At 43.9% G+C, this 13,334-nt stretch overlaps 1 protein-coding gene across 6 annotated transcripts in view; it reads left to right on the forward strand.

Moving 5' to 3' along the window:
* pard3ba (par-3 family cell polarity regulator beta a) overlaps window positions 1-13,334 on the forward strand; it is a 150,753-nt gene that overhangs the window by 97,848 nt on the left and 39,571 nt on the right. For all 6 annotated transcript variants that reach the window (XR_011240287.1, XR_011240288.1, XM_069520609.1 and 3 more), the window contains one exon: window positions 106-217. Coding sequence is in view for 4 of the 6 variants with exons in the window: in XM_069520609.1 (XP_069376710.1) it covers window positions 106-217 (112 nt within the window). In the remaining 2 variants the exon portion in view is untranslated. The remainder of the gene's footprint in view (window positions 1-105; window positions 218-13,334) is intronic.

Below are 13,334 nucleotides of genomic sequence, written 5' to 3' on the forward strand. Positions count from 1 at the left end.
TGGAATAATCCTATATTTCAACGTTCGGGGATGAGAACCACATCAGTTCCAACCAAAATGTTTCTATTCGGTTTCGATGACACTTTCTTCTCTGTCTCTCCACAGTGATCAGCATTTCCAAGGGTTGCGCCGGGAGTACCAGCAGGCCCGCGCCGCTCCAGTCTACGAGGAGCTGGACACCGCACGACGCAGAGCTCTGGACAACGACCCAAATCGGGTGAGTGCCTGTGGGAGCGTAGCCCGGAAATGTCCACCAGTGTTCGGTATCTCGTGGAGACCTCCGTAAAAGCTGGACGCTAGTTCAAAAGATTGAACTGTTATGGACTATATATGTGTGTTTGTGTCTCCAGTGCACTGCAGTGCTCCTGTGAGACCAGCCTGTTTTCTCCTGTGTCTATTTCCAGCTCTCTTGTTAACATTTGGAGTCGCCGCGTGTCACCGAGGCGGCGCCCGCTCTCCTGCTCATTTAGTTTATGGAGAGATCTATTAGACTGGTGGCATTTCCATACACACAGCTCTGTGCTTCAGCCTTTCTTTCTCTCTCATCCTGTCCCATGTTTCCTCTATGTCTCTGATAGTGTTGTCTGCCCCGAACTTGCTCTACCCGCTTTCTCGTTCTCATTTTGGAAAGAGCAACAGCGATCTGAAACGACTCACTGTACTGTAGCTGCCTCTCCAAGCCAAGCTGCACCGCTAAATGTCCCTGAACCTGTATTGATCCAGCCCGAGGAATCATTTCATTTACCTCCGCACTCTCCTGAACTCAGCATACTCGCCATGGAAATCGATAGCCATTTATCAGCCATTTGAAAATGGGATTTTTTTAATAGTGAGCCCAAGGATGCAGAAAATCACATTTTGATCCGAGTCAGAATCGCAGAGACTGGCCGCAGCGATTTGCAAAGTCATTTCCTCTGCACTAGATTTATTTTTCATTAAATGACACAACTGAGCAAAGAGAGAATCCCAGGCATCTGGGAAATATGGGATGGATTTACTGATGGCATCGCCGATACTGAATCACCTGACACAACCTGCGTCCTGCTGTGCTCGCTTCCTCGCTTATTATAGTCTCTGTTTATTGAGCAATGAAGCCCAGAGAACCAGGCTTCATTAGGTGCTCGCAGACACACACCACGGCCGCTTTCTTTGAGACCCGAAGGGCTTCGTCACTCATTACACATCCCAGTGCAGCGCGCATTCACTGTGACTCAGTCAGCGGCAAAAACTCTGATGCAATTAAAGTAGAGAGAGAGTGCGAAGGACAACCTCTGATCTGATTGTTATTTTTCTCTCATGAAAAGAAGGCGGCAATGTCCACGGCAAAAAGCAGCGGTGGGTTCCTCCCCTGAGGAACCCGATAATGAAACACCCCACTCACAATCAAACACACATACATAGCGAGAATAGAAAGTGAAACAGTTAAACATCTGGGAAGTTACATGGGGTAAAATAAGAGAAAAGATGATAATGAAATGTTGAAGCACAACAAGTGAAAGTGTTAAAAAATAGTGTATATTTAGAAATACATGTATATATTTTTATTGGAATGGCAGTTCAGCACCAACCAGGGAGGGAATCTGTTGTCTAAGGATGTTTTCACCCCTGAAAGTCTCTTTTTGATAATAATAAAATTACTCATTGTCAACTGTTATTAAAAACATCTTGCCTTCAAAAAAAACCGCCTTCATAAAAGGAATCAGCATTTATACGACCTCAGAGCTGCTCCCACCTTTATTTTGGCAGCTGTAAAATCTGATGACACCGTGTTATGAGAGACTGTCGTAGGTAAATTGCACTGGAGCTGTAATGTAATGTAAATACGTTTTGAAATAACACCAAAGGGAGACACAGACACACACCCTGGAGAAAGTTGACCACCGAAGAATAAGCAGAGACTTGAATAGATGTTCTGACCACAGTCTGAGCGTTTCATCCTCACTTTTGTTTATGTCGGCGAGGATTTATGTTACCCAGAATCCTCTAGCTCTGGAGATCAGGATGAAACACTCACAGACTTACTTTACTTTTTAGGACGCCAAAATAAAAGTACCTTACACTTGAAACTGAATGTGCCTTAGTATTCTCAGTATATTAATGAAAATATTTGCATGGAATGCTGCCACATTGGAGTTAACATCATCCACATCTTTTAATTCACTGGCACACATTTACCTATTTTCTCTCTCTGTACGCTACGAGAGGAGCCTTAATGCAGACCACTTGAGCTCAATGCTTGCTCGCTTCGGCCTTGTGTGATTAGCCATTTAACAGCCGCTACTACCACCACTACCGTCGCCACGCTGCGGCTGCCGTCGCCGCTGCTGCTCTTTCATGCTTGGCCATTTCTGTAGCCTTGAATGGTTATAAAGGTTTTCAAAGCTCTCCACACAAGGCCAGGAGCACCAATCTCGCTCTCCGAGTGGTGTGTGTGTGGTTGAAAGAGGAGATGAGTGTGTGTGTATGTGTGTGTGGGTCTATATTTGTTCAGCTAGGGGATGCTGGGTATTACACTAACCCAAGCTGACATAAACAAAAAGCAGAGATAAAAGGCTGCGATTACAATATCTACTTATGGCTCTGTTTGTTCTCTCAGTGGCCATCTATGTGGAGGGTGTGTGAGGCAAGACACTTTTATGTGGGTGTCACTGACTTTTTATTGTGTGTGTGTGGACGCGTGCATGTGTGTGTGTGCACTTAAATCTAGTTTCCAAAAGGACCTCATGTCCCCATCCTCATTTCTTTCCTCCACCTCTCATCTCCCTCTGTCTCTGTCCATCTCTCCCTCTCTAATTTGACCCTTCCCCTCGTGTTCCCTGTCTGTGAATAGGTCACACTTGTAATTATGACAATCACACTGTCCCTCTCTCTCTGTCTGTTGTCTCTATATGCTAATGATAAGCTCTATGTAACGTCCTGATGGCTAATTAAGTCTTTTTATAGATTTCTTTGTTCCGTAAGGATAAATCTAGAATAACTTTTCACACAAGGCTTCCTATTGTTGTTATATTCATCACCTTTTAGAGTATTTTATTATTTTACTTTGTTAAAGCTCCCTAAATGCTGGGCCTTACATTTCCCATGATGCAACCAATCATATCTTTTTAAATGCCTTTAAAATCAAAGTCCAATTTGCATCGCAGACTTTCTGTTCTAAATATCCGAGTCCAAGCCGATGATGACATCTATTGAAAATATTTAGAGATGCTGAGATTCCAGCTTTCTGCAGAAATTGCCAGGTTAGGCATTCAGTAACGATCTGATACCACGTCTGTAAAGAAGCCTTTATTAGTTTTACCCGGATAAAACGGCAAATTTCTTTTCCCGTGAATCACTAAAAAATGCTATGGGACCATCTCTAAAAACATGACATCAGTGGTCATTTTGTACTTGAGATAAGAGGTCTTCAGGGGTCGGCTTAGTTTTTAGTACCCATGTTAGATTGATGTGGGTCATGACCTTATTTGTCAATATTTCTCAGACCCTCATGGATCCCAGGGGAAGGGCCTCCAGTGGTAGAAAAACGACACTAGTTGCCCTCTTTTGATTTGAATCCGTCATATTTGAACTCGGTCTTGGGGCTGTGTTTTGGAAAATGGGGTCCGTTCTCTCCGTGATGCCGATTTTCCTCAGGCGGCTTTTAAATCAAGTGTAAAAGACCTCTGCATCGGGTCATTTCCTCAGACTCAACATGAGACGTGATCAAACTGGTTTCACAGTCTGAGCGCTCCTAGTCGTGGTTTCTCTTCGTGGTTAAAATCGGTGGAATCCCCCTTTTGAAATTCTTTTCAGTTTCCAATGTTTGACCAAATAGGATGATGCTAATTGTTTTTCCGCCCTCAGACAGACAGTTGTCATTTTCTCTCTATTACATGTTTTTCATCACATCATCTTTAAAGGCTCTTTGAGGTTTTGTGGGTTTTCTTACCCTGAAGGAAACTTCATTCTTTCTGTCATTTCCTTTTTGCCCCTTTGCCCCCTTGTGGTTGTTCCTGTGCATCGTCTGCAGTCACACTGACAGGAATCACTTATTCATTCCACTTTGTGATGCAGCTGAACATCCAGGGAGCTTCACATCAAACATGTGTCTTTGTTTCCTCTGGTCCAGATTGCATGTCATGAAATGTTTATCATAAGTCTACTGTATGTGCATTACAACTGCATAACACGGTCAGTGGATAGAAATGTCGTCACAGTCGAGTAGAGGCTTGTTTGCTCTTTGTGTCGGAGGAACACACACACACACACACACACACACTCTCATGCATCTTATCTTCAACTCATTACCCTGTGAATCGTAAACAACGCTGGCAGCACATGTGACACCCAAATGAACACAGGAGTCACAGAAAACCACTTGGCGACTACACACTCCACAGTCATTATGAAACACACACACACACACAGAGACACTCGTAAGTCCAGATACGACTTGTCATCCGTCGCACAGCTGTTTTTTGTATTTCTCTCTAATGCTGTGCGTGCGGACATCCATCACCTTGATGATATTTTAATGTCACATCCTCGGGCTGTCTCAATCTCTCCCCCTCCCTCGCTCTCTCACTTTTTCTCTCCCTCCCACACGTCGGCCATCACTTCATAAATAAACCCCCACATCATTAAGTAAACACGCACCGGCCTGTCACGGTGATAGATGGCCTACACACGCTCACACACACACACACACACACACACACTCACATACTGGCACCGGGGATCTTTGTCGGGTTCTTCGTGCCCACAGGCAAAAGCCCCGGTGTTTTGTTTTTTTCACCCACGGTCCTAATGAATGTATTCATCTGTGAACTTGCAGTGAGTTCAAGACGTCTTGTGTTTGAAAAAGTTATCATCAACAGCACTTTTTCTAAAGGCGCGTCTGCAGGCACTTTGTGTTTACATATTGATATTTCCTTTTGTTTACTGAGAGATTACTGGGCTCCCACTGCGTCCCAGTGACTGGCCGTCACCGCTCTCACTCAACACCTTCTGCCGCGCACAATCCAGACTCCTGTCTCTCCCGCCGAAGACACCGACTCACACAGAGCGCAGGTGTAATGGATGTGCTGGCAGGCTGGTCCCGCTGTGCGCCCCACTGTTTAGGGGAAGCTGCAAGAAAAAGTAGCATATCCCGGCAGAAAGCTGAGAGGAGGGGGCCCGAGGGAGAGAAAATGGAATGAGGGATTTAAGTAAATGAGGAGGAATGGGAGTGGCAGCAAGGAGGGCCGGCGATAAAGAACAGAAAGTGCAACGGTGATAGAGAACAAACTGCGTGTGTTTGTGAGAAAGAGCACAAAAGGGAGAGAAACTGAGAACATGACAAAAGCAACAGGGCAGCATCGAAGCAAATACGATTTAAAGAGACGCCTTAGGGCCAAGACGGGGAGGATGAGAAATGGCACATCTAACAGGGGGAGCCGGGTTGGCAAGAGGAGGAGACAGATGGCACGGAGGAACTGACAGACACATGGAGGCATTGACATAAACGACCGAAAGAATGGGGCAGGGAGGGAAGGGAGAGAATGACGTGGTGATAAAATCAGATGGAAAAATGAAGCTGAGGTTGTAGAAGAGTAAAGCGAGCGCTCCTCCCTGCTGGAGTGTCCTTCAGCATGGCATTAAATCTTCGCTCAGTGGGACAAAAGAAAAGGAAATTTCCCATTCGGGATTATAGATGTTTTAATTTGTGTGAATGAAATGAAATTGCAGGTACCAGAAAGGAATAAATGTACAGCTGTTTCTCTGAGTTCTTCGACTGAGAAGTTCTTTACCTATTGCCAATCAAATCCTTCCATCGTGCATGAAGCTGCTGATGCTGCACACACACACACACACACACACACACACACACACACACACACACACACACACACACACACACAAACACTCTGCAGTAACACACTCAGAACGAGTACGACACCTCAACCGCCTTAAAATCAACTTTTTCAAGAGGATTTGAATTCATAAAGAAGATGAATTGGAAATAGAGAGAGTGAGTGAGAGCAGCTGGTCCGGGGGCGTTTCCCTGAAGGAGGCTGCAATAATGTTAGTCTAATGTTAGTGTTAACCAGGTTAGCATATGCCGTGTGTGTGTGTCTTGGTGTGTGTGTAGATTTTACATTTAACTGATGCTCCTGTACCAATTTAATGAGGAACGAGCGAAGGATAACTGGCGACCACACACCATCACTCAACATCTCTCTCACTCTGACTCTCTTCCTCTCTCTCTCTGACACACACACACACAATCCCCATGGGTAAAGCTGCATTTGAAGTGCTTGGATCACCAGGCAAGTTCCATTAAGTCCTGCTTTCTAGTTTTCACAAACATTTTCCCAAATTTTGTAAATGTAATTTAGTCATCCCTGATTTTTTACACACACACACACACGTGCACATGTGTACTCGTGTATGAACACATCAAACGCATGCATACACAATACGTATGAACACAAACTACACACAAACCCACATGCTCGTCCCCACACACACACTCACGTTTTATAAGAGAATTTTAAGAGGTAGCATACCACAAACTCATAAAAACACACAATGTACACTCAGCTTTGGAAAGCTCACACACACACACACACATATACACACACACGAAAACACAGCTTTATGAGTAATTCAGTAATTACAAGAAATAGTCGGCTGATCCCGGACTCCTCATCACCCCCTCTGAGATCACCCTTTCTCTGCACTTACATCACACACACATTCGCACACAAACAAACACACACACACACAGCCCCGTGCAGCTGTCGAGGCCTGTGCTGATTAAAGGCTGCCCGTTGGTCCCTGACTCTCTGGACCAGGCTGAGCGCTATTCTGGCCCGTGTAATTGCACAGGCCCCACCACAAGTTAGTGTTTGGATCATGCACCCCAGAATAATCCTGAACAAGCTTCTGTGACCAGCTCCTCGAAAAAACAGTCACTGAAGAGGAGGGAAATGACAGAGGAGAGGTAAAGCAGGAGGTAAAGCTTACAGTAAAGCATTCTGCAGTATGTTAATGTCAGGGTTTAGGATGATAATTATAAAATTAAAGTCATGCTGCAGAGATTTTCCTCCTTACAAGCCATTTAGTCCAAATTCAGCCTTGCGAGCCCATTTTAGTTACGGCGTTTGCCAGCGAGGTGAGATAATTCCATGTTTTGCAATGCAAATTTAATTGAATTTTTGCGCTAATACCTTTTTATGTTCCAGAATGCTGCATTATCAGGAACTGATGCTTCATGAATATTCTGAGAATAAATTGACTTGCTTTTAAAAAAAAAAAAAAAAAAAAAATCACCTCAAACCGTGTGTGTTTGCAGATTAAAAGCATTTACTGCCACCCAGCTTGTGCTAGAAACGATTCCAACACTAGAGATCATCTTGCGACGGCATCACACCAGTCACAATTGCAGTGGATCAAAACATCCATATAAACTTCTCAAACCACCTGCAGCCTAATCTGCTCCTCTGTGCCTCCATATGTTCACAAACAATCCTGAACAAACAATACTTCTAGCAGCACTTTCAAACTTCAGGAAGGTCTGGAGACACCACATCACGGTGCGGAGGGTTTGGAACATACTCTAAAACAATCTCCTCTCGTGTTTCTGTGAGTATTTCCTCTGGTGTTAAGGTCTGGTCGTCATCAAGGTCATAGAAGCTTCGCCGGTATCTTAAAAAACAGAATCGTAGCACCAACCATCTCTCACATAGATATTTTGCGATGGTGTAAAAGTCTTTCTTTCTTCTATATCTGTTTGTACATGATTTCAGTGGTTGCTGGTTCCTCCGATAAATGTATTATTCATGACAAATTTTGGACTGAACAGTATTTTTTATGTCTTGCTTTTCTAGTCTCAAAAGGTCATTGCAGTAGAAGTCACATTCACACTTTCATACAATGCATCTCTGTGCAGCATTTTTTCCATCACACACCGTTCATGCACCGCTGCAGCAGTTGTAAGAGTCAATGTGGGGGTGCAGTGTCGTGCCCAAGGACACTTTTGCAAAGCCGACCGACAGTCACATTGGCACATGATGGTTGTAGCCTCAGGGTTGTAGCACAAACATGGCTGTTTAGAATGGGCACTGCTCTAGTAAAATTAAAAAAAGGAACCATCATAAACACTAATTATAATGGTTCCTTTCAAAGGCGCCAGTGATGAGACTGTTTGCAACTTTGATACTGCTAAAGAGCGTAGAGATGGAGAGAATGAGGATTCATTCATTTTTATAATTCCTTCATGATTTCATATTACTGCACTGCCTGTGCTGTTTCACATCATCTGCTCCTGGCCGTTAGCTTTTATCACATTGTGTGATTGGTGCTTGCACAGGAGCACTTTACCCCTTTACCGTCTCTAAAACACACAGACTCAGATTCAGGCTGAACTCTCGCTCACACTCCAGGGAAACAAAGACAACAGTGAACATCTCATTCCAGCTTTTTGTTTCTAACCACAGCTATCAAGAGTTTTCACACACACGTGTTTGTAGCACCTTTCTCCCTCTTTTCTCTTTGCAAAGTCACAATGAGCGATTCTGTCCACGGACTCCCTCCTCTCTGTCCTTGTCTCTGCAGCTCATCCCTGAGGCTCAACACGTCTCTCTCCCTCTCCGCATCTCTTTTGTTTTAAGTCAGTTAATTTCAATGCTGCACAGCGAGCGGGTGAGGAGTTTTTAATTTTTTTTTCCCTCTCCCTCCTCCCCATCTGGTTCAGCAAAGGCCTGCAGGGACTTATTTGGTGTCTGTCTTTATCTTCACAGCTTGTCTCTGGCCTACGGGCAAACTGAAGAGTGTGATCTGTCTGCAAGTTGATAGAAATCTCCCATTCTCCTCCTCGCTCTCACTCGCTCTTACTTCAAAAGTGCATCACCAACTCTGTGTTTGCATTCAAGAGGAGAAGGTTCGGTACATGCAAGCATGATTGTCTCTCTCTGTTGAGGTCAAGACATTTTACTCGACAGTGTCTCAGAGGAACATTCGATTATCTTTCGAGGAGAACTTGACGACGGTGAAACCTCATTAAAGCTGCTTGCAGAACATATGCTCCTTACATATCCCGGAAAGTGTGACAAGTAATGTCTGAGTCAGTTGTTCTGGACTTTGTCCGGAACTTCCAGTTCCCCAGTTTCTGCCATGTGACAGACGGGAAACTCGAAGAATACAAATATCTCGGGAGAAAAAAGAGGAACCATACACTTAGAAGAGGAAGATGTCAACTTAGAAAGACGAGGAGATTTGAGAACTTTTGTTAAAGAGGGGCAACGCTGGTGTTGATGTGCTATAAACAAAAACATGTGCCTCCATCATGTCCTGCCCTAACCTGATGTCACCCCTCGCTTGAATGTTCTGGTGTTTTCCTGTTTTTGTGAGCTGGACAATCTCCTGCTGCGTTCTTCATATGTGAAAGACGAATGTCTGCACCTTATGTGAGGCGAGTCTGGATTTTTCCTGAAACTGAGCCTCTGAATTCACTGCCGCTCACTCTCACCGAGCATCCGGTGATGAAGTGAGTAACATCAAAGCATCTAAAGGTCAAAAACAGATCAACTTCAAAACATTTGCAGCAGGAAGTTTGATGGCATGAGGAGCTGGATTCAGTCATAAAAGCCTCCATCGCTGGTCGTGATGTCCACCCCCCACATCCCCCACATCTGTGACCATAAGGAAGAGGACAACCGAGAAGTGTTTAACCTGTGCTGCGGAGACATGACTGCACAGAACTGAAAGGAGGCGTTTTTAGCAGCGTGTGTGTGTGAGTGTGTTCAAGAACACACACACACACACACACACACTTTGTATGACCTGTATCACAGCTTGGTAAAAAATAAACTGAACGTAACTCTGCCCTGAGTAAGAGAGAGACATTCCTTCTTGGGGCATCATGACCTGGAGAGGCACGAATGAAAACAACTACACACACACACACACACACACACACACTCACTCTCACACTCACAGGGGTATTTGGATGTTATTCCAGTGAGCAGTGGGGAGGCAAACCAACCCACAGAGGGGGAGAGGAACAGGGACACAGTCCCAGTAAGTTAATAAACAACACCCCATGGCCACTGCCATGGCCACACACATACACTGAATCACATGGAACAGCTTTAGGAGGCATGTTGACTACAGACTGATGTGGTAACAAAATAGACATGTGTAGAAAAAAGAGAATTTATAAAAGTCACAAATTTGGTTTGATGCCCGTTGATCAGGAGTTTTATTAACAAAAAGCCAACAATCCTATTAACATTCAGAATAATTTAGTAAGAACACATGTGAACTATGGAACCACCTCAAAAAGAGAGGATACAAAATGTTCATGGCTAATTGCCACTTTCACTCTCGGCCTGCAAAACATCTTTTATTGTGTTTTTCTTCTCGGATCCAACGGCTTTAGTACATTGTAAATACATCCGTTTTGAACACATGCTTCCTCCGATGCATGTCAACAACATTCAATCTATTTAGAGTTCATGTAAACGGTTTAATTTTATTTGGACAGATAAAGTAGTCTGCATGGAGCCGGAGCCAATGAAAAAAGTCAGCAATATCACTGTGAGTTGTCTCCGCAAAAGAGTTGAATATTATTTTATTACTACCTGTTACATCCTCATTAAGATTAACAAAACACACACACATCCAAGTCATAGTCTGAACCCAACATACAGTTGTATGTATGCTGTAAAGAGCGACTCTAAGGTCAAGAGTTGAGGCCTAAATAAACACTAACAATGAAGACAATTACCAGCAGATTGGCCTATTACCAAAAGAGACTGCATTCCTGTCTGTGTGTGTGTGTGTGTGTGTGTGTGTGTGTGTGTGTGTGTGTGTGTGTGTGTGTGTGTGTGTGTGTGTCCGCCATCTGCCGCTAACAAGCTCAGATTGAGCAGGGTCCAGGTGTGGGAGTGTTTAGTGTTCACTGGGGGGCAAGTGAGCCTCCTGTGTGAGATGTATACACACACACACACACTGCCTCCTAATACAGCATAATGTTGTTGTGTTCGACCTGACGAGCATGAAAGAGCTTCTTTGACCTTTGTCAGTTTTTTACTTGGTTATTCGTTGGTAACTATGCCAACAAGCTATTTGCAGAGTAGTAGGAATTTAGATTTTTGTTATGAAACGTCCTGTTGGTGAAAAATACAAGGAAATGATATAAGCAGCACCTATATAGAGGGACTTTAATATTACTTGCTCTCTATTCTCAGATGTATGTATTCTACTGTCCTTTTCTCTGTCTACACTCGGTCATAGCCAAAATCTCAACATTTAGCCACAGTCAGTTTTCCATCGACTTCCTTTTTCTTGAGAAAGTCTCCAGCTTTATGTTGACTCATAGAAAACGGAGAGAACCAGAATGGCACTCAGGAGAGCAAATACCTCCGCCAAGAGCCAACAACCCCTTTCAGCCAAGTTCACACAATTTTTTCTGTCCGAGCCGAAGATAAAACTTAAAAAACCCAAAACAAACTAGATGGACATTCTGTTTTTTCTATCTGAACCCGACCAGAGCCTGATTCAATTAATGCAAGCAAAGGGGAAAGATAGACAGGGATGAAAACATAACCTCTTTGCTGGAGGTAATAAAGTTCATTTTCAGCTTGTGGACAGAATCTTAATTCTGCATAAGAAAACGATAGATGCTGTTGGACTCACTTCAATGTTGCAGGCTTTTCCTGTGCAAGCAATAGCTGTTTTCACAATATTTCAGAAGGCCAGATGTTTTATTATATTATATTTCTACTTGTATAAGCAGTGATTTATTTAAAGACACCTTGTGTACTTAAACACATGCAGACTTATATGTGAGCTTGTGCATGCATGTAGAAATGGCTGATTTCAAGTTCATACTCCCAGCTGTTAACAGCTAGAGGCAGCGGTAGTTAGTCTCTCTGCGGCTCATAAGTTCTTGCTGTTGTTTGTCTTGCGTCCACCTACACACACGTCACATCTTTAGCAGCTTCTCTGCCAGCTCAATGCACTTCTGTGTCTTATCTGTTCCCTCAACTCTGATGGGGGAGTAGACAAAGTCTCATCACAGTGGGTTTTTTTTTAGGGCTGGGGGTGAAGATGGATATTGGGTGGATCCTGCATCATTGTGCCTGGGCACGGGGGTGAGGTTGCCAACAGAGGACGGGTACTGGGTGCCAGGCGGAGGCTCTGCGCTGAGACACATGCTTAATTAGCATCCAAGATGGATGGAAGGGGGGGGAGAAAAGGATGGATGGATGCGAGGAGGAATAGATGGCAATACAGGAGTCTAATTATGCCATTTGAAAAGAGACGGCAGAGGAAAGCGGCTTGGAAAAGACAAATCTGAGTATCTCAGTCGCAGGATGAAAGCGCTGCTCAGGCATTGTGTCAAAGCAGTTGGACTATCATTTGAGGCTCATTGTATATATGAGCATTGCAAATTTACAGCAAAGCCAAAAGGGCTCCAAGAAATTCATTTCCTGAACTGCGGCAATACTTTCTGATGAATGCGACAGCTGTGCTGCCAGAGTAGATTTGTGTGTGTGTGTGTGTGTGTGTGTGTGTGTGTGTGTGTGTGTGTGTGTGTTGTGTTCCATTGCTTATCATCTGGCACTGTCAAAGTGTGGCTTTCTAATTTGGAAAAATGGAAAAGTGACTTTCTGCTCATTCACACTCGCACACTCGCCAAACCGTTCTGTCAGAGCGTTTGTCAGCTGCTGAATCGCCGCATACACAGTGACTCCACAAAATTAAACTCTTCATATGAAAGATTGTTCCGATTCGCTAAAGCTCATTCGCTTTCCCCTGTTGAGAAAGTCAGTTTGAAGATCTGCCAGTGGAAAGGTGAAAAGTGTAACAAAGTCTTTTAGTTTTAGAGGTTTACCACTTGACACTCATGAGAAATAGGAAAATCACCATCGTGTGTGTGTGTGTGTGTTGTGTTCTGATTCTTATCATCTGACTCTGTCAACACGTAGCTTTCTAATTTGGAAAAATGCTAAAGTGACTTTTTGCTCATTCACACTTGCACACGCGCCAACCGTTGTGTCAGAGCGCTTGTCAGCTGCTGAATGGCGGCGCAAGCACAAGCAATTCACAAAGTCATACACTTCATATAGAGAGAAAGATTATTCAGATATGTTCAAGCTCATGAACTAAGAACTCTGGGTATGAATTACACACAAATGCACAAAGTCTCTTTAGAGTTTTACCACCGGACACTCATGAGAAATAGGAAATTCCCTATCGTGTGTGTGTGTGCATGTATTGAGGTCTGGCTCTCTGTCCGCTACCGTCTGCACAAAACATTAACTTCTCCACTGATAACCACACACACATGCTCTCACTGTAGATGT

This window comes from Paralichthys olivaceus, chromosome 24 (genome assembly GCF_024713975.1).
Source record: "Paralichthys olivaceus isolate ysfri-2021 chromosome 24, ASM2471397v2, whole genome shotgun sequence".
NCBI classification, from domain to species: domain Eukaryota; kingdom Metazoa; phylum Chordata; class Actinopteri; order Pleuronectiformes; family Paralichthyidae; genus Paralichthys; species Paralichthys olivaceus.